Below are 19,458 nucleotides of genomic sequence, written 5' to 3'. Positions count from 1 at the left end.
TATGCCAAGGCAGTGTCTAGCCAGCCAGTTGACTAACTGCTTACCCTGCACCCATGTACCAGGGTGCTTCCCCATGACGTGCCCAGGAGGGCAGAGAGGACATTAACACAAGACAGAGACATTAACACAAGCAGCGTTGATTGGTCCAGACCCGGGGCCAGGCAAGGAGAAGCAGGAAGTGCCTCCCTAGAGCCCGGGAAGGGCCAGCTGTAATAATGCACTCCTAACACCCTGGTCCTGACCAGCTTGTTTATTGAAAGCTTGTTTATTAGAAGCAGAATTTTAGACATAAAACCAAATGTGAGCTAATACAGGGGGTCTCGAGGACCACAGCCATAGTCACTGATGAGCAGGAGGCCTGGGCCCAGGCCTGGCAGAGGCGGCTGCTATGATGCAGTTGGCCTTGTGCTCCCTGCGGATGGGGAAGGCCGAGGACTATGTATTGAATTAGGAGGGTGGTTGGGTTCTGTGCGGCCAAGGTTAAGAAGGGCCTCAAGGCAGCCACCTCTGAAATAGCAGGATGGGGCTCGGCAGCTAAGGAACAGTGATGCCGCAGCCCCCAGAGCAAGGAGGGCAGCTCCCTGAGATACCCGGTCGTACTGGGGCCATCCAGGGCTGCCCAGGAGTGTTTGTTTGGGAAGTGAGCGAGAGAGGAGCCTGGAATGTGTGTGTGTGTGGGGGGGGGGAGTCAGGCTGTGTGGTGAAAGGCGTGCCCCCATCCCAGCCTCACAAGCCTGAGTAGGAGGCCTCTGTGGTCTCAGACCATGATGACTCCCGGCGGGCAGCTGATGGCTGCCGCTGGTGGCACCTCTGGTTGGGGCAGCCCAGGCGCATGAGTAGCATCCACATGCGCTCTCGGAACTTGACGCCCACGAAGGCGTAGAGCAGGGGGTTGAGGCAGCAGTGCATATAGCCCAGGCCTGACGTGACCGACTTGGCTATGTCCACACTGCTTTCTCGGCCACAGTTGCGGGCCAAGGCCCCCAGGTCCATGAGGATGTCCACCAGCACTACCAGGTGGTAAGGGGTCCAGCAGAGGGCAAAGGCCACCACCACCACCACCACCAGCCGCATGGCTCTGAGCCGCCGCTGGCCCCTGGAGACCAGCAGCACGGCCAGGATGCGGGCGTAGCAATAGGCCATGACCAGCAGGGGCAGCAGGAAACCGGCGACCAGCTGTAGGACGCGCAGGGCCGTGCGGCCCACCTGCGGGAAGTTGTACTGGCAGAGGGTGGCGTTGAGGCGCTCATCGCGATGGGCCGACAGGAAAATGAAATCTGGGAGTGCCAGGAGCAGGCAGATCCCCCAGACTGCCATGCAGGTGAGGACCACACGGCCTGGGGGCCCCCGGCGGTAGAGCTGGGTGGCGTGCACAATGCTCAGGTACCGATCGAAGCTGATACAGGCCAGCAGGAGGGCCCCCGCGTAGAAGTTGATGTTGAAGAGGGCACTGGCCACTTTGCAGAGGCCGGAGCCGAAGACCCACTGGATGGCCGCGTCCACCGCCCAGAGCGGGAGCGTCAGCACCAGCAGCGCGTCGGCCAGGGCCAAGTGCAGCAAGAAGGTGTCGGTGCTGCTCAGGACTGCCCGCTGGCTCAGCAGCACGGCTGCCACTGCGCCGTTGCCCAGCAGCCCCAGCACAAAGAGGAGGCTGTAGAGGGCTGGCAGGAAGGCCCGGTCGAAGTTGAGGCTCAAGTCCTGCGGGCAGGGAGGGGAGGCACAGCAAGAGTCGCTCTCGTTTTCTCCGTAGTCATAGGAAGAGTTTCCCAGGAGCAAGGCAAAGTCAGAGGCTTGGAACTCTTGGCGTTCTCTCATCTATGGAGGGAGGGAGGGCACGGAGTGTGTCAAGGCCTTAGAAATCCCTCCTTCAGAGATTTAGTCAGGATTTAGTCTTTGTCGAAGCAGCTCCTCTGTAAGGCAGGCCCAGAGGCCTGGCTTATACCCGTAACTGCCCTGCCTTTCTTCCAAGACCGCGCTCTCTGAGTTCCATCTGCCTGGCACCGCCTGGGTGCTGCTGGGCTGGTAATGTTCCTTCTCTAAGGCTGCTTCTCTCTCTTTCTGGGTTATCACATCGGCCCAGGGATTGTGGGCCGGAGGGAGAGCTTCCGTCCTGCCCCCAGAGCCGTCCTTGCCTCCTCTCCTCTCTCCTTGCCCTTCCTTCTCCGCTTACAGGCCTCAGTGTCCTGGCCACGCCTAGTTCCACCACCTTCCTCCCCAGGCGCCTCCCCATAGTCCCCTCTCTCAGTCGCTTCTCTGGGGACCCCAACTTCCTGCCCCTCCACAGGGCCCCTCTACAAATCACTGTGGCCCCCCAACACATACTTTCTGCTCCCATCCTTCTCCCCTCCACCCACCAGGGGCTCCCCTACTCAGCCCTGGTAGAAATATTCCTTACCCCCTGCCCCCGCAAACCACCCGACGGCGGTGAGCCTCCCAGGTGCCAATTCAGTCCAGCACGGAAGATCAAAGTTCCGAGTTAGAGCTGAAGGGAGCCCTGGGGGCCATGAGGGGTGAGCCTCTACCTCACCCATTTGACAGATGAGGCACCAAGGCCAGAAAGAGGAGGGGACCCACCTGTGGTCATTCACAAGTCAGTGGCCAAGGTGGTTTCCCAAGTCCCCATCCAGCGCTCCTTCTACACAACGCCTGCGTTCTCTGCCTAGTCACGCAACCCCCTGGTGGCCTCAGCTGGTGGGCCAGACCTGATGTTCCCCTAGTGTCCTAGGCTCCCCACTCGGAGCTGTGGTCTGGCCTGGCTGGGCAGTGGCACTTACCTCAAGGACCATGGCTGGGCTGGTACTCTAGCTGCCAAGCGGCGTGCTGCCTGCCCCTCTGCTTTGGTGCTTGTGGTTGGGAACCTGCACTGCACAGAGGAAGTGAGGGTTTCACGCGGTTCTCAGAAGCAGCCTCTTCCATGGGGTTATCTACAACAGACCTCCCTAGACTCAAGACCATGGAGTTCCACCCCACCAGCCCCCTGGCCCGGGGAAGCTGCTCTGGGAGTTGGCCACAAGCCTGGGACCAGAAAGGCTGGGACCCAGGGAAGGGCAGCGGGAGTGGGGGGCAGGACGGGATTCTGGGCAGGGGCCAGTCTTTTGAGGGGAGGGGACTGTAGTAAGAGCAGAGCAGCCGGGAAGGGCAGGGCAGCCCTGTCGCCAGGGATGAGAACTGCTTCTCACATGTCCTGGGCTGGAGTGGACCTCGCGTGATTGTAGACAGAGTTGTGAAACGTGTTAACTCTGTAAAGCAGAGTCACCTTCTTAAAAAAATGAAAATATCTGAAAGAAATCCATCACACTAAATCTAGTCCTTTACCATTGCCCCTCCCAGCTAACCAACAGAGCCAGGCAAAGGGGACTGCTAGGAATGAACTTGGTATGTGCTAGGTGTTGCTTTGGGCAGTTTCTCGGACACTGCCTGATTCCAACCGCATAACTGCTGTGTGTGTGTGTGTGTGTGTGTGTGTGTGTGTGTGTGTGTGTGTGTGTGTGTTTAAGGGGTGGGGGTGATGGGAGTTATCTCCGTGGCTAATCCAAAAAGGGGAGAAGCCTTCAGCAGACACAGCAAGTAAGAGTGGCCGCTAGGATTGAACCCATGGCAGTCTGACTCTCCTTTTAGACTACCTTCAGTTTTTTGTTTTTAATGGACACACTATGATGTATTTATCCACTTAAAAACGAACTAAAAGCTAACCTTTTACCCTGGCTAGAAAAGCCAATGACCAATAGTGGAAGAGGCAAGCTGGAGAATACTATGTACAGTTTGACACCACTTATGTAAATTCTAAAAACCACATGCACAAAACAATATCATGTTGTCTTGGATACGGCTATTTTTCTAGAAGCTTAAAGCAGGGACTGGAGACACCACAAATCCGTGAGAGCAGTTGCTTCTGGGGTGAGGAGAAGGGGAATGGGGTCGGGGAGAGTACTTGGGGACCTCCTGATTTTAAGGAAAAGCTGTGTGTGAACCACGTTTGTAGAGCAAACCAGTCCCTTTATGGCTGTGCGCTGGGACAGTCCCTCTCCCACCTGGTCTGGCTCCCTGCTCTGCCCTCTTCTCCCTTCCTATGGCCCTGTTTTCACTGTCAGAGGGAAGAGGCTGCCCCTAACTTGCCTCTTCCAGGCAGCTTCCTCTTTCCTTGTCTCCCTGTAGATGAAAAGGACAGAGAGACTGAGACGGAGGCCCTGCCAGCCCATGGCCTTGGGGTCCAATTTTCAGCCAGAATGCATCACCTGAGCCTCCAGGCTCAGGCCTGGAATTCAGCTCAAACTTACTGACAAGATGCCCACTTGCGAGGCAGCGAGGCCCTTCCTCACTTCATGTGGCCAGAAGAGGTGACTCTCCTTGCTCAACGCAGCCTGTCACCTGCAGGATCCAGGCCAGAGGGAACTAAGGGCCTGGAGAAGGTCAGGCACAGCACAAGTGGAGGGGCCTGAGAGGATTCCAGAAGCCCCGGCAGTTCATATGGGAAAGTCTTGGCAGGTGACTGCCTGTGGGCTGAGGAAGAGGGGCGGGAGCCAGGAGCACGGTTTCTGATGCTGGTCCCTGAAGAGTTTCGGTTCAGTAGGCTTCTACACATGAGAGAAACAAGGAAAACAAAAAGCTCTATTTGTTCAACTTAAAAGAGGGTCTTTTGTTTTCTGTGGTTATGCCCTTCATCCCCCTTTTTGGTTTTAAAAGGATCTTTTTATGAAATGATGGTGATAATAGCTGACAGTTTGGGAAATATCTTGGGCTGGCAGAAATTGACAACCTGATGTGGGACTTTCACATACACGTTGGAGGGTTATGGGTCCATGTGAAATTTCAGTCTAGGGACCTCTGGTCTCCTTCCTGTTCCCCAGTCTCCTCATTTATCACATAGGGACCATAGTCACCACCTTTCTGGTTGCACGAAAGGAGAAAGGAGAGATGGTCAGGTAAGAGCGTTGGAAAGGTGTGGAGACCTTTCATTCTGAGTCGGGCTCTATCCTAAGAGGCCAGGCTTGGCTGTGGGGTGGGCTGTTCCTGCTGCTCCCAGCGTGGCTGTCATGCAGTGGGAAGAATAGGAAGAGCCACTGAAATTGTCTGGCTCCAGCCCCGACTCCACCCTGTTCGAGGTGTGTGACCTTGGACCAACGACGTAACTATTTGGAGCTGGTCTCGGTGGGGTTGTCCTCAGATGAGCTAAAACAACCAGGGCTGTTGAGGCCCCCGTCTCCCCCGCCCAGAGTGCAGCACTTAATAGGAGCACAGCTGAGTGAGCGCAATACTGGCCACCAACCTAGAGTCACCAGGAGTCCTTCAACGTCAAGGGAGCCCTGGGAACAGAGTGTGCTGCCTTGTTGACATGGCTGGAGGGTGGGTCCTTTGGAAAGGTGGCCCCTTGCCTTAGCTGGGACAGTTTGGCTAGTCCTAGCCTAATCCTCTGTGCCACCTGAGGCCAATCATTTTATCTCTCTGCCTTGGTTCCCTCATTTGAAAAGCAGGGATGGGGAGAAGCTATAGCTCAGTGGTAGAGTGTATGCTTAGCATGCACGAGGTCCTGGGTTCAATCCCCAGTACCTCCATTAAAATAAATACATAAATAAATTTAATTACCTTCCCCTCCCTGCCAAAAAACCCTAAAAAGAAAAAAAAAAAAAGAAAAAGTAGAGATAAAGCTAGTACCCAGGTGACAGAGCTGCTTGGTGGACAGCAAGTGATTACATGTGGCACAGGGTAAAGTACCCAGCCAGCAGCAGTTTCCTCCCCTTCTAGTAATTTTCCAGACCAGCCCCTCCCAAGCCCGCAGAAGGTCAGGTCTGCAGTGGGCCGCTGCTCTCTCTTGCAGCTCAGAGGGCCTCCCAAGGTGCCTGTGGCAGGGTGCCAAGCCCAGCCCTTGTCTGGCTCTCTAATGTGCTCCTCTCCTGTCCCCAGCAGCCCCCAGACCATGTCCCAAGCAGGCCCAGCCTGGGGGAAGACCCACCTGCGCCCTTCTGCTTCTGGCCTTGCCAGCAGCCGGTAGGGAAGCTGCAGAAGGAAGTTAGTCAGAGCGAAGCTGCTCTGGGCCCCACCTGTGGTCAAGGTGTGAAATGTGCACCTGTTTCTTCTCTGCCACCCCTCCCCCTGTTTTTTTTTCTTTCTTTCACACCTCTGGGCTGTGGTTTGGGGAGATGGGAGGCTTGGAGGCCTGAGCCCTGGGCCTAGTCCCTCACAGGAAGGAGGGCCTCCACAGCTGTCTGTCGGGCCAGCCAGGGAAGGGGGCCACTTCCTCCTCCTCCTCCCTCTCCACGTCTGCAGCTTCACAGCCTCTCTCCCCGCTTTTCGAAATGCTCACCTTGGAGCCGTGCTCCCGAAGCCCCTGGACTTGGCAGCCAGCCCCAGGCTGTCAGGGGAGCAGGCCCAGCGAGGCCCCAGTTCTCCGTGGGGCTCAGGCCGTGGCCTGTGCTGGGCCAGAGCCTGTCTTACACAAAATAAAGAAGAGTCCTGGCCCCAGGAAGGGGCGTGGGTCTTTTCCAGACCGTGCTGAGACTCTGCGCTTCCTTCTGCTGGCTCTGAATTTCACAAGAGAAGGACCGCCCCCATCCTCTGTCCTCTCCCCCCACCACAGCTCTGAACCCGACAGAGAGGCAAGTCCTTTTTTTCCTAAGTGCCAGGGCCGTGGGCTGAGCCCCTGGCAGTCCAGGCCCCATAAGACTGAATCCCCAAGCTACTGGGTCGCTCATTCTTTGGGGGACCCAGGAGAGGAAGGTATTGCCACCATTTGTCAGGTGGCAAAGGGAGATGAGGCCATTCCGACTGTGGGAGCAGCAGGTGCCAAGGCCAGGAAGTGAGGAAGAGCTTGTCAGCCCAGGGGCAGTCAGTCTGGTTGGAAAAGAGGGTACATATGAGAGCAGGGGTTGGGGGTAGGGGGCAGAAGAGTAGTTCAGGACCCAAGCCCCACCACCAAGCACAACGACCTTCCTGTCATCCTGCCCGCAGCAGTGCCTGGGAACTGATAAAAATAGCTTCCATTTGGCCAGCCCTTGCTTTTTTTTTTAAATTAAAGTATAGTCAGTTTACAATGTTGTGTCAATTTTTAATGCACAGCATAACGTTTCAGTCATACATATACATACAGATACAACTTTTCATATTCCTTTTCATTATAGGTTACTACAAGATATTGAATGTAGTTCCCTGTGCTATACAGTAGAAACTTGTTGTTAATCTATTTTATGTATAGTAGTTAGTGTCTGCAGATCTCGAACTCCCAGTTTATCCTTTCCCACCCCTTTCTCCCTGGTAACCATAAGTTTGTTTTCTGTCTCTTTTAAATCTTTCAGCCACCTGAGGAGGCAGAGGTTGCTGGACCCACTTTGCAGAATGGAGTGGACGTTCAGAGAGGTGAAGTGACTTTTTCCAGGCTAGTCAGCCAGGAGGTTTTGGTGACAACATTCCTACCCAGTCTGCTTTCTTTTTTATTTTTAAAATTATTTAAACATTTTTTTTTCCCTTTAATGGAGGCCCTGGGGATTGAACCCAGGACCTCGTGCACGCCAAGCACACACTACCACTGAGCTATTACCCTCCCCCATCTAGGCTGCTTTCTGATGTGTTCACCAGAACCCCTCAATCACACTGATGCCTAAGGGCTGGATCTTTCAGGGGCCACACCTTACTCACCACGCGGCCCCAACCAGGCACCTAGTGTGAGGGCAGGTGCTCCCCTGGTGAGGCTTGTGCCCTAGAGGGAGCTTCAGTCTACCTCACTGCATCCCCATTCTTTCACCGTGCTCTTCTCCATTTACCAGGGAGAAAAAAAGTCAGAATCTCCTGGATGAGGGTCCTGGAGGGCCAAGCAAAACTCTGCTGAGTGCCATATCCCTTTTGCAACACCCCTCGGGAGGACAAGAAGTCTTGTCCCATCGCAGGCCAGCTCCTGAAGGCCTGGCTTGGAAAATTCCCCACCTCTGCAGTAGGGGCGGCTGGGCGTGCATCTGTTCTCATCCCACCCTGTTCCAGGGTCACTACCTCAGCTTGGGGCTGTCTGGACTCTTCAGAGGTGTGGGTGGCAACAGTGCCAAGGCATAAAAATTCTATCATGGAAGCCTTACCTTGATGGACTCTTCAGTCCCCTTTACTCCCACAGTGAACAGGTGGAGGCTGTCCCCCTGCCGCTGCTCGGCTGGGCCACCCTATGGAACAAAGTCATTGGTAGGCCCAATGTTTGCTTCTTGTACTCCCTGGGGTCACCCTGCGGAGTGAGGTCAAACAGGATAATAAGAACAGCTGATGAGGGAGGGTAGAGCTCAGTGGTAGAGCACATGCATAGCATGCATGAGGTCCTCGGTTCAATCCCCAGTACCTCCATTAAATAAATAAATAAACCTAATTACCTCCCCCCAATAACAAATAAAAAGAAAAAGTTTAAAAAAGTTACATTATAAAGTAGAATAGCTGACATCTATTGATTGCTTAACTATGGGGCCAGGCACTATTCTAAGAGTTTATTGGGATGAACTCATTTAATACAACTCTGTAGTAAATATGACATCATTACTAAAATCATTCCCATTTTACAGATGACAGAAACACAGGAAGTTTAAGGAACTTACTCAAAGTCACACAGCCAGCAAGTGGCAGGGACCTCCTGTTCTCATTTACACTATCATGCCTTTTAAGGTGAGAGGGACCGGCATCGAGGGTGGTATTCAAAGGGGACTCCTTTGGCCTCTGTACTGTTTCACGAGGAGACTAGATTCATGTATTAGCTGTGTAATTAAAAAACCATCCAAGAAAAAGGAACCCTCCTACACTGTTGGTGGGAATGTAAATTGGTGCAGCCACTATGGAGGACAGTATGTAGGTTCCTTAAAAAACTAAAAGTAGAGTTACTGTAAGATCCAGCAATTCCACTCCTGGGCATATATCCGGAGATAACTATAATTTGAAAAGACACATACCAAGGTAGTGTCTTAGTATATATATAATGGAATATTACTCAGCCATAAAAAAGAATGAAATAATGCCATTTGCAGCAACATGGATGGACCTAGAGATTATCATATTAAGTGAAGTGAGTCAGGCAGAAAAAGATAAATATTGCATGATGTTGCTTGTATGCGGAATCTGAAAAAAAGATACAAATTTAATTTACAAACCAGAAATAGACTCATGGACATAGAAAACAAACTGTGGTTACCAGAGGGGAATAGGACGGGAATAGATTAGGAGTTTGGGATTAACAGACACACATTACTATATATAAAGTAGATAAACAACAGAGACCTACTGTATAGCACAGGGAACTATATTCAATTTCTTGTAATGAGCCATAATGGAAAAGAAACTGAAAAAATATATATGTATGTATGTAAATGTATAATTGAATCACTTCACTGTACACCTGAAAGTAACATTGTAAATTGACTACACTTCAATAAAAAAAAGATTAAAAAAATACAAAAGGAAAACAAAATTAAACTTCTTTAAAAACCTGGGACAAATGGTGAAATCTGAACATGGCCTGGATATTAGATAAAAGCCTTATATCCATGCTATTTTGCTAAGCTTGACAATGTAAATGAAGGTCTTTGTTTGTAGAAATTACCTAGGGAGGGATTTAGGGGTAGAGGGCTATTACATCTGCAACTTTCTTTCAGATGACTTGGAAAACAGATACACAGAGTGAGAGAGGCTGCACAAAGGATAAAGGCCACGGGGTAGTGTGCTAGTAACTGGTGATACAGGGAGAGGGTATCAAGGAGGTCTTTGTACTATTCTTGCCACTTTTCTGTAAGTTGGAAATTATATCAAAATAAAAGTTGCTGAAAGGATATCTCTCATGTGGAATGGGTTTGGCGTCAGATGCTCTGCCCAGGACCAGCTTAGAGCCCTTGTAAGAAGAAGGTGGGGCCGAGGCCGCCTGGGAACAAATGCTCCCTGGCTGTGTCTTCTGGTCTCATCCCCAGGGAAGCACCGCTCCCTTCCACAGTTCAGTCCCCTCCTCTCCTCCAGGCCAGACTCACTTTGCTTCCAGATTCCTGGCTTCTTCCCTTTTCCCACGGTCTGGCTATCTCCAACCTCTCGGCCTGGAGTTACTCTCAACTTTCCCTGCAGCTTTTGGAACCATGAAGGGGAGCACTGCCCACTCTCCGAGTGGAAGACACTATAGCAGCCAAAGCGCCCCTTCTCCAAGCCACTCAGGGTCCTTCAAAGAATACAAGCCGTGCCTGAGGCTCTCAGGGTGGCCCCATCCTTGGTTCAGACTGGCTGAAGAGAAGGGATTGGGGCTTGTGTCCTTCAAAGGGTGTCACCAGCTGAGAGCCTAGAGTTCTTGTTCCCAAAATGGAAGGGGGCCTGCCAAGCTGGGTGAGGCCCCTGTCAGGAAGGCCACTCTCCCTGAGGAGCTGGCAGTCTGGGGGTGGGGTGGGGGTGGTACTTGGCTGCTGTAGGGCTCCCACAAAGAGGAAAAGGCACACCCTGGAAAGCCTGGTGCCCGCCGCAGAGATCCTCCACTGAACAGCAGCAGCTGAGCAATATCCCTTCCTAGGGTCTTACCTTGGAGGATACCCAGCTGTGCATTAAGCTGCTCTCTCAGGACCCTGCAAAAGCCCCCCGATGATGGGCCTGACTCTGGTCTGAACTCTTCCTGACTGAACTCTCTAGCCTTCTGGAAAATTCCTCAGCCAGCCAAATAAATTTCCTAAAAAAATACCAGTGGGGTGTGACTGTAGCCTGGGGAGCTTTATCCACATGTCTTGTGCTGGGCAGCCCTGGCCCCGGGCCCTGCTTTCTATCAGTATTGAGCCCAGATTTCTCCACCTAAGCACTAAGTCATCTGCACAGGCACCTGCCAGGCAGTGTGGCCGAGCAGGTCAGCACACAGACTCTGGAGCCAGGACTGGATTCCTGGCTCTGCCGTTTGCTAGCTGTGTGACCTTGCACAGGTTATTTCACCTCTCCGTGCTTTGGTTTCCCTCTCCGGATGAACAGAGTCAGTGTGCTGTAAGTGTCGAGGTGCTCCATTCGAGGCCTGGCACGTGGTCAGTTCTCTCTCTGAATTGTTAGCTACCCTCCTCACTGTGGCTGCTGAGGTCCTCCCAGGACTGGGCACAGCCCTGGGGGTAGCTTCATTGTTTAAAAAATTTAAGGGGGAGGGTATAGCTCAGTGGTAGGGTGTGTGCTGAGCTTGCATGAGGTCCTGGGTTCAATCCTCCATTAAAAATTAAAATAAATAAATAAATAAATAAATAAACAAACCCAATTACCCCCCCAAAAACATTAAAAATAAGTAAAAACTTTTTAAAAAACTGTAAAAAATTAAAAACAATTTATTGAAGTATAGTTGATTTACAATGCTGTTACCTTCTAGTGTACAGCAATGTGATTCACTTATTTACAGATTCTTTTTCATATTCTTTTCCAATATGGTTTATTACAAGATACTGAATAGAGTTCCCTGTGCTATAGAGTAGGATTTTTTAAATTTACATAGCTTTTTTCCCCATTTTTAATTGAAGTATAGTCAGTTACAGTGTGTCAATTTCTGGTGCACAGCATAATGTTTCAGTCATCCATACACATACATATATTCGTTTCCATATTCTTTTTCCTTATAGGTTACTACAAGATATTGAATGTAGTTCCCTGTACTATACAGTAAAACTTGTTGTTTATCTATTTTATATTTAGTAGTTTGTATCTGCTAATGCCAAACTCCTAATCTATCTCTCTTGCCCCACCTTTCCCTTTGGTAACCATAAGTTTGTTTGTGTTCTGTGTCTGGAGGCAGCTTCATTTGCATTGGGGTACTGCACACCCCAAACTGGAAAGCCTAAGCCTTGGCCCTGAGTTGCGGGACTGGTCAAAGCACCGACATCTTTGGCTGTGGGGTCTGAAGGCCAGTTTGAGCCCAGTGCCCAGGTCTTCATAGGTGATGGGGTGAGAGATCCCCTCCAGACACAGAGGGCAGGCTGTGGCTGCAGAGGGAACTGGGTCTAGAAGCTGGGCCTTGCTTCTGGGGGTCAGGACTTAAAAGGAGCTTGAGGAGACAGCAAATGGAAAACATGCTTTCTCCTGTGATACCCACAAGTTCCTCACTTAGAATCCCACATCAATTGCTGACTCAGCCAAAATGTCTGTTGATGACAGATGGGCAACAGCAGCAATAATATTAATCAGTAATGCTTACATAGCACTTATCATATGCCAAGTGCTGTTTGAAGCACTTTCGCACATCCATCTCCTCATAGCAAGTCTTTGAGAGGTCCTATTTTTATTCCTATTTTAAAGATGAGGATACAGACTCAAATAGGTCAAGTGACAAGCACCCAGTGAAACAGCTGATAAGTGACAGAGTCTGGATTTCAAACCAAGTAGTAGTCTGTCTTCAAAGTCCACAACTCTTTTTTTTTTTTTTAAATTGAAGTATAGTTGATTCATAATGTGTTAGTTTCTGGTGTATAGCATAGTGATTCAGTTATACCTCTCTCTATATATTCTTTTTCAGATTCTTTTTCATTATAGGCTATTACAAGTTTTTGAATATGTGCTACACAGTAAGACCTAGTTGTTTATCCATTTTGTATTAAATTCCACACTCTTTTTTTTAATAAGGAGCAGAGTTGCTTCTCAGACCAAAGCCTTTGCTCTTTTTTTTTAATTGAAGTATAGTCAATTTACAATGTTGTGCCAATTTCTGGTGTACAGAATAATGCTTCAGTCATACATACACATACATATGTTCCTTTTCATATTCTTTTTCATTATAGGTTACAAGATATTGAATATAGTTCCCTGTGCTCTACAGAAGAATCTTGTTGCTTATGTATTTTATATATAGTAGTTAATATCTGAAAATCTCCAACTCCCAGAAAGTCCACACTCTTTACCATCCTGCTCTACTGTCTTGAGTTTGGAAAGGCCATTGTGTAATTTAAGAGGAGCAGAGGAACCTGAAGATGAGCCCCAGCTGGGCCTGGGATGGATGTGCTGCTCATTATGCAAATCCCCAGCGGAGGTCCAGGGTGGCTGGACCAGTGTTGGGGGCTGTGGGGGAGACCCAGGCAGGGCCACTCCTGCGACAGGGGGGCTCCTCGGGCAGATTCCACAGCTGGTACCAGGACATAAGTGAAAGACAGGAATCAGGAACTGGTGTGGTTACCACGAAAACCAATGGTGTGGTAAAGCTCAAAGCCGAGCCTTTCTGGTTGTTTAAAAAAAAAAAAGATACTTGAAAAAATTCTAGATTTTTTTTGGAGAAGGGCTTAGGACAAACCATCTGTGCAACTCGGATGAATTTGTTAGCACATTTGCTAGTGAATAGCGGTCTTTTCACTTGAGTACAAAGAGGATTTCTAAATTACTCTAGTATGTTTAGTATAGCTGGAGAAGTGCTTGCGCATGAAGAGGCACAGGGTGGGATGGTTGAGGAGATTGGGGTGGTGGTGTTAGGGAAAGCTGGAAGAGGGCAGAGGGCTTGGGGTGGGTAGGCAGAAGGGGAGAAGTTAGAGGGAGGGAGAGTGTGAGCTGAAGTGGGGGGAGAAAGGGGGGGCAGGGAAGGGAGAGAGAAGGTGATTTAGAGCTGGAATCTTCAGCCCCCGCTCAGTCTGCCTCAAGTGGATTTCCATCTGTCTTTTTAAAAATTTGTTTGTTTAATGGAGGTACTGGGGATTGAACCCAGGACCTCATGCATACTAAGCATGCACTCTACCACTGAGCTCTACCCTTCCCCTCTTTTAAAAAAATTTTTATTTATTTATTTATTTATTTTTACCATCCATCTTTGCCATGAGGATGGCATCCACTGTGACCCCTTGGCTTGCCCTTTGCCCTAATGTCAGGTCTGGGAAGTTCGGCATAAAAGGGGTTTGTTTGACTTCTTTGAACTCCAAATTAGTGACAAGGAAACTTTGCTGTCTGACATAACACCCCTTCGTGTTCCTGCTATTGCTGTCCCCAAACGTGAGTTGTCTGCAGGATACACTTTGGCAAACACCAGTCCAGAGAACAGAGGCTGTCCTCCTGGCCTGACCTTCAAGGCCTTCCGTGATCAGGCCTCAGCCTCCTGCCCAGCCTGATTCTCCACCCTGCTTTGTGCATCCTCTATGTAGCCAAACTGGGCCACCTGCTGTGGCAGGCATACCCCAGGTTTCCACTGCTTGGCTGGTCTCTACCTGAGTCTTGCCCACTATCCAGGACTCAGAAGTACAGCTCAGAGCCATGAAGGTAATAGAGTCCCTTTTAAAAAATATATCTTTTTTACCTTTTTTGGGGGGGGATGCAAGGGGAGGTAATTAGGTTTATTTATTTCTCTTAATGGATGTACTGGGGATTGAGCCCAGGAGCTTGTGCATGCTAAGCACGTGCTCTACCACTGAACTCTACCCTCCCTCCTAAACAATCTCTTTTTCTGGACCCCATGGCTCTGCCCTGAGGGCCCTAGCTGATGGGACAGGACAGAAAAGAGGTGAGAAGACCCAGGGGAGGAAGCAGGAAGTTTCAGTACCCTTTGCCTACCTTCCAAAGATAGAAATCGGTTGAAGCTACTCTCTAGGGCAAGTCTCTGACTAGAAGTATTCTTTACCCTCTGATCTCTTGCCTCCAGCCTTCTTACCCTTGGAACCATTCATTCCACTGGGAATCACTGAACAGGTAAATCAGGGCCAAGACAGGCTCTGGAGGATCTCAGTGCAAGCCCACTTGAGCACAGGAACCATGTAGCATAGTGATAGGAAATGGCATTGTTTGATGTCCAACAGGCTTGGGTTTCAATCCCATGTGGGCCACTGAACAGCTGTATGCTTTGGGCAAATCACTTCCCTTCGCCTCCGTTTCCCTGTCTGCAAAGTGGAGATGATACTTACCTCATACGACAAGGATGAAATGCTTGTTGAGAGGATTACATGAAATTAATTTACATAAGTCACCTGGTGAAATACCTGGCCGCCTTTGACACCAACTCTGAAGTAGCCACGCCCCCATCTGTCTCTATCCCTTTCGCTCATTTTCTATTCTTTGTAGCTTTCATCACCATCTGCTATTTGTTTGCTTATTTGTTTATTAACTGATCACTTCATTAGAATATATTTTTCACAAGAGATATAATTGTGTGTTTTTAAAAAATTTTTTATTGAAGTGTAGTTGATTTACAATGTTAGTTTCAGGTGTACAGCAAAGCGATTCAGTTATACATATACATATAGATGTATTTTTTTTTTCTTTTCAGATTCTTTTCCATTATATGCATGAAGAAATTGAAGATAGTTCCCTGTGCTATCCAGTAGTAGGTCCTTGTTGTTTATCTATTTTATATGTAGTAATGTGTGTCTGTTAATCCTCAACCCCTAATTTATCCCTCCCTGCCCTTTCCCCTTTGGGAACCACAGTTTGTTTTCTATGTCTCTGAGTCTGTTTTTGGTTTGTAAACAGAATTTTTATTTTTTTTGATTCCACATATAAGTGATATCATATATTTGTCTTTCTCTCTCTGACTTCACTTAGTATGATAATTTCTAGGTCTATCCATGTTGCTGCAAATGGCATTATTTCATTCTTTTTAATGGCTGAGTAATATATATATATATATATATATATATATATATATATATATATATATACACACACACACACACACACACACCACATCTTTATTCATCTGTCAGTGGGCATTTAGGTTGTTTCCATGTCTTGGCTACTGTAAATGGTGCTGCTGTGAACACTGGGGTGCATGTATCTTTTCAAATTAGAGTTTTCTCTGGACATATGCCCAGGAATGGGATTGATGGATCTTATGGTAAGTCTATTTTTAGTTTTTTAAGGAACCTCCATACTGCCCTCCATAGTGGCTGCACTAATTTACATTCCCACCAGTGCATTGAATAGTTTCTGATACACAGTAGGTGCTGAATGAGTTATAAATGAATACTGGCTACTGAAAGGGTAGATACATGATGTATATATATATGTGGCTGTAACTCTCATGCATACAAACTGCAGTGCTGTGAGTTTGGATCATAGTTGCTGGCAAGTGTGTGACCTAGCACGACGTGTGTTCTGGTGAGGGGAGGCACTTGTCTAGGGTCTGTGTTTGGGAAACAATGTCTGTTAGCATAGGAAAGATTTCGGGAAGTTCGGCTACAAAGACAGGAACTACCAAACATAAGTGGTCACTGTCTTCACCTTTTAAGGTTGCTGTAACAAATCACCACAAACTGGGTGGTTTAAAATAAAAAAAATTAAAAAAAATTTTATTGAAGTATAGTCAGTTACAGTGTGTCAATTTCTGATGTACAGCATATTTCAGTCATCCATATAAATATATATATTCCTTTCCATATTGTTTTTCATTATAGGTTACTACAAGATATTGAATATAGTTCTCTGTGCTATACAGAAGAAACTTGTTCATCTATTCAGAAATTTATTCTCTCACAGTTCTGAAGGCTAGCAGTTTCAAAATCAAGATGTTGGCAGGGCCACATGCCCTCCAAAGGCTCTACAGGAGAATCTATCCTTTGCCTCTTTCAGCCACTGGCCGGTGTGCCTTGGCCTGTGACCATCACTCCGACTGCCTCCATCTTTGTATGGCCTCCCCCTCTTCTGTGTGTCTCATCTCCCTTTGTCTCTCTCTTATAAGGACAACTGTGATGGCCTTTATGGCCCACCCAGATAATCCAGGATAGTTTCCTGATCTCAAGATCTTTAATTACATCTGTAAAGACCCTGTTTCCAAATGAGATAACATTTACAGGTTCTGGGGTCTAGGACAGGACAGATCTTTGGGAGCCATTCCTGACTCAACCACAGTCATGCTCTCTCTTATTTCCCACAACTCCCCTATGATCACTGTTGAGTATAATTTGAGAAATGGTGACTGGAGAAAAATGGGCTTTTAAAAAGTATGGCGGTGGAGACAGGAGTAGAGTATAGAAAGAAACAACTTCTGGAAAATTTCAAAGGATACTACAATTGTCAAGCCCTCCTCAGGGTGGGAGGGACAGGGCTGGATACTGACCAAGCTCTCCTGCCGATTCTTTTTGTATGTCAAGGACTAGGGCCCACTGCGCACAAAGACGTGGAGAGGTAATTACGCGTGATGGAGAGTAATGACTGCATTGTGCTTCTCATTTAATTAGGCTGGGGAGGGTGTCTGGGCATGGGTTGTTTTCAAGAACTCTCCAGGTAATTGTAATGCATAGTAAGAGCGGAAAACCACTTGTACACTAGTGTCGGGGTGATGAGAATTTCAAAATACAGCTATTAATGAATATTTGAGAGTAGTAACAAGGTTCATAATGTTGACATCAATAATTAACCCTCTTGACCTTCTCAAGGAGATAATAATGAATGTGAAAGTGCCAGGAACACTGGCTGCCTCTGGGGGTGGTTAGGGTGGGGTGGAGGGTGGATGCTCAACCATTGTGAGGTGCAGAGAGAAAGCAGAGAGCATCGCTGGAGCCACCGATGTTCGAGAGTCTCAGCCCCCCGCTGGACTCTGCAGGGCCAGGGCTGGCGGGACACAGGGGCCCAGCGGAGAGCTGCCAAAAGTTGCCAGGAAGAAAGAGATGTTGATGATGGTCTGGGGCCCAGTGACCAGCAGCCTCTACTCCCTTCTGGTCCAGCAGAGTGGGAGAAACCTGCCACGACTGCTGAGGCCGAGTTGGGAGTGGGCGTCTTCAGCAAGGCTGCTGATCTTTAGGTTGGGCCAAATGCTTTCGGTGCCAAAGTATTCAACGTACGTGTGAGGTTCAAGCTAATTGGTATGAGGCCTAATGATGATAGACTAAACCTTTTTCTTTGCTTTGCTTTGTTTTATTTTGGGGAGGGGTTAGGTTTGTTTGTTTGTTTATTTATTTAATGGAGGTACTGGGGACTGAACCCAGGACCTCATGCATGCTAAGCATGTGTTCTACCATTGAGCTCTACCCACCCCCCACCCCTGGACTAAACCTTTTTGAGGTTGAGGCTTCCAGAAAGGAATCTTTCTTCTTTTCTCCAGGGGCCCTTAGCCAGGGCTTTTCTAACCACTATCTCCTTAACCCCCCCAGCCCTCTGGGGAGGTAAGCCAGGCAGGCATTATTGCTAATATTTTTCCTTGTTTTAAAAATTGTGGTTAAAAAAATATATATGTATATAAAATCTAAAACTTCCAATTTTACCCATTTTGGGGGACAAGGAATCATAAATACAATTTTATGAGAAGCAACCTATTCTTCACATAGAGACTATCATGTTTAACCTCGAAATCCCAAATCATTTCAATATGTTGAAAGGATAAAATGGGATGGATGGTGGCTTTGAAGCTGCTTTTTGTGAACTTTAAACTTCTAACTTATTTTTTGGGGGGACAGAGGTACTTAGGTTTATTTATTTATTTATTTATTTTTATTTATTTATTTATTTATTTATTTATTTATTTATTTATTTATTTATTTATTTTTAATAGAGTTGCTGGGGATTGAACCCAGGACCTTGTGCATGCTAAGCACATGCTCTACCACTGAGCTATACCCCTCCCCCCCAAACTTCTAACTTATTTTGAATAATTATGAGTACCAGGAAGAAGACACCATTATATTTTCTGTCTGACTCTCAGCCTTCTCCTCCACAGTTATGGAGTAGAGTAAGAAAGATATGACAGTGTGGAATCAGACTCTGTTTTGAGTCATTTAATTTAGACAATTATTGTTTTAATGTAAGGGCTTTTACTTTCACAGCTGGCATGCAATTTTAAAAAACTGTGGCAAAATACACATAACTTAAAGTGTACCATCTTAGTTATTTTTGTGTACAGTTTAGTGGTGTTAGGTATATTCGCAATTGTGTACAACCACCACCACCATCCATCTCTAGAACTCTTTTCACCTTTGCCAACAAAAACTCTGTACCCATTAAATACTAACTCCCATCCCCTTTGCCCCCAGCCCCCTGGCAACCATCATTCTACTTTCTGTTTCTATGCATTTGACTATTCTAGTACCTCATATGAGTGGAGTCATACTGTATTTGTCTTTTTGTGACTGGTTTATTTCACTTAGTATAATGTCTTCATTGTGTTCAGGGTTCATTCATATTGTAACATATGAAAGGATTTCCTTCCTTTTTAAGGCTGAAATATTCCCTTGTATGGATATACCACATTTTATTTATCCATTCATCCATCAATGGTCATTTGGGTTGTTTCCACCTTTTGACTATTGTGGATAATGCTGCTATGAACAGGGATTATTATGTTGCAGGAGAGGAAAGTGAGGTTCAGAAAGGATTATACAGCAAATAAGTGGCAGGGCCAGGATTCAAATGCTGACTTGACCCAAATCCTATTCATTGGCTGGGCTAGGCGGCCTCCAAATAAACAGTTGCCCTGCCCTCCACCCTTCCACCTCCAACAGCCCTTGCTGCCCTGCGAGCTGGCCATTTGCACTTCCTGAGAGCTTGGAACGGGCCCACTTAGTAAAGACTCTCATGAAGAAAGCCCTCTCTTTATTTTGCACAAGCCCCAGGGGCCAG

General features: G+C 47.9%; 1 protein-coding gene across 1 annotated transcript; it reads right to left on the bottom strand.

The window, feature by feature from the left end:
- Nucleotides 1-595: 595 nt before the first annotated feature.
- Nucleotides 596-3,043, bottom strand: CXCR3 (C-X-C motif chemokine receptor 3). The gene is made up of 2 exons (XM_010973592.2): nt 2,775-3,043; nt 596-1,815 (listed from the first exon to the last, which is right to left on the bottom strand). Exons 1-2 carry the CDS (start codon nt 2,784-2,786, stop codon nt 727-729), a joined length of 1,101 nt encoding a protein of 366 aa, XP_010971894.1. The 5' UTR covers nt 2,787-3,043; the 3' UTR covers nt 596-726.
- Between the last annotated feature and the right edge of the window lie 16,415 nt (nt 3,044-19,458).

The sequence above is a fragment of the Camelus bactrianus genome, chromosome X (assembly GCF_048773025.1).
Source record: "Camelus bactrianus isolate YW-2024 breed Bactrian camel chromosome X, ASM4877302v1, whole genome shotgun sequence".
Classification (NCBI taxonomy): domain Eukaryota; kingdom Metazoa; phylum Chordata; class Mammalia; order Artiodactyla; family Camelidae; genus Camelus; species Camelus bactrianus.
Note: the sequence above shows the minus strand (reverse complement) of the source record. Positions and strands in the feature narration are given on the sequence as shown.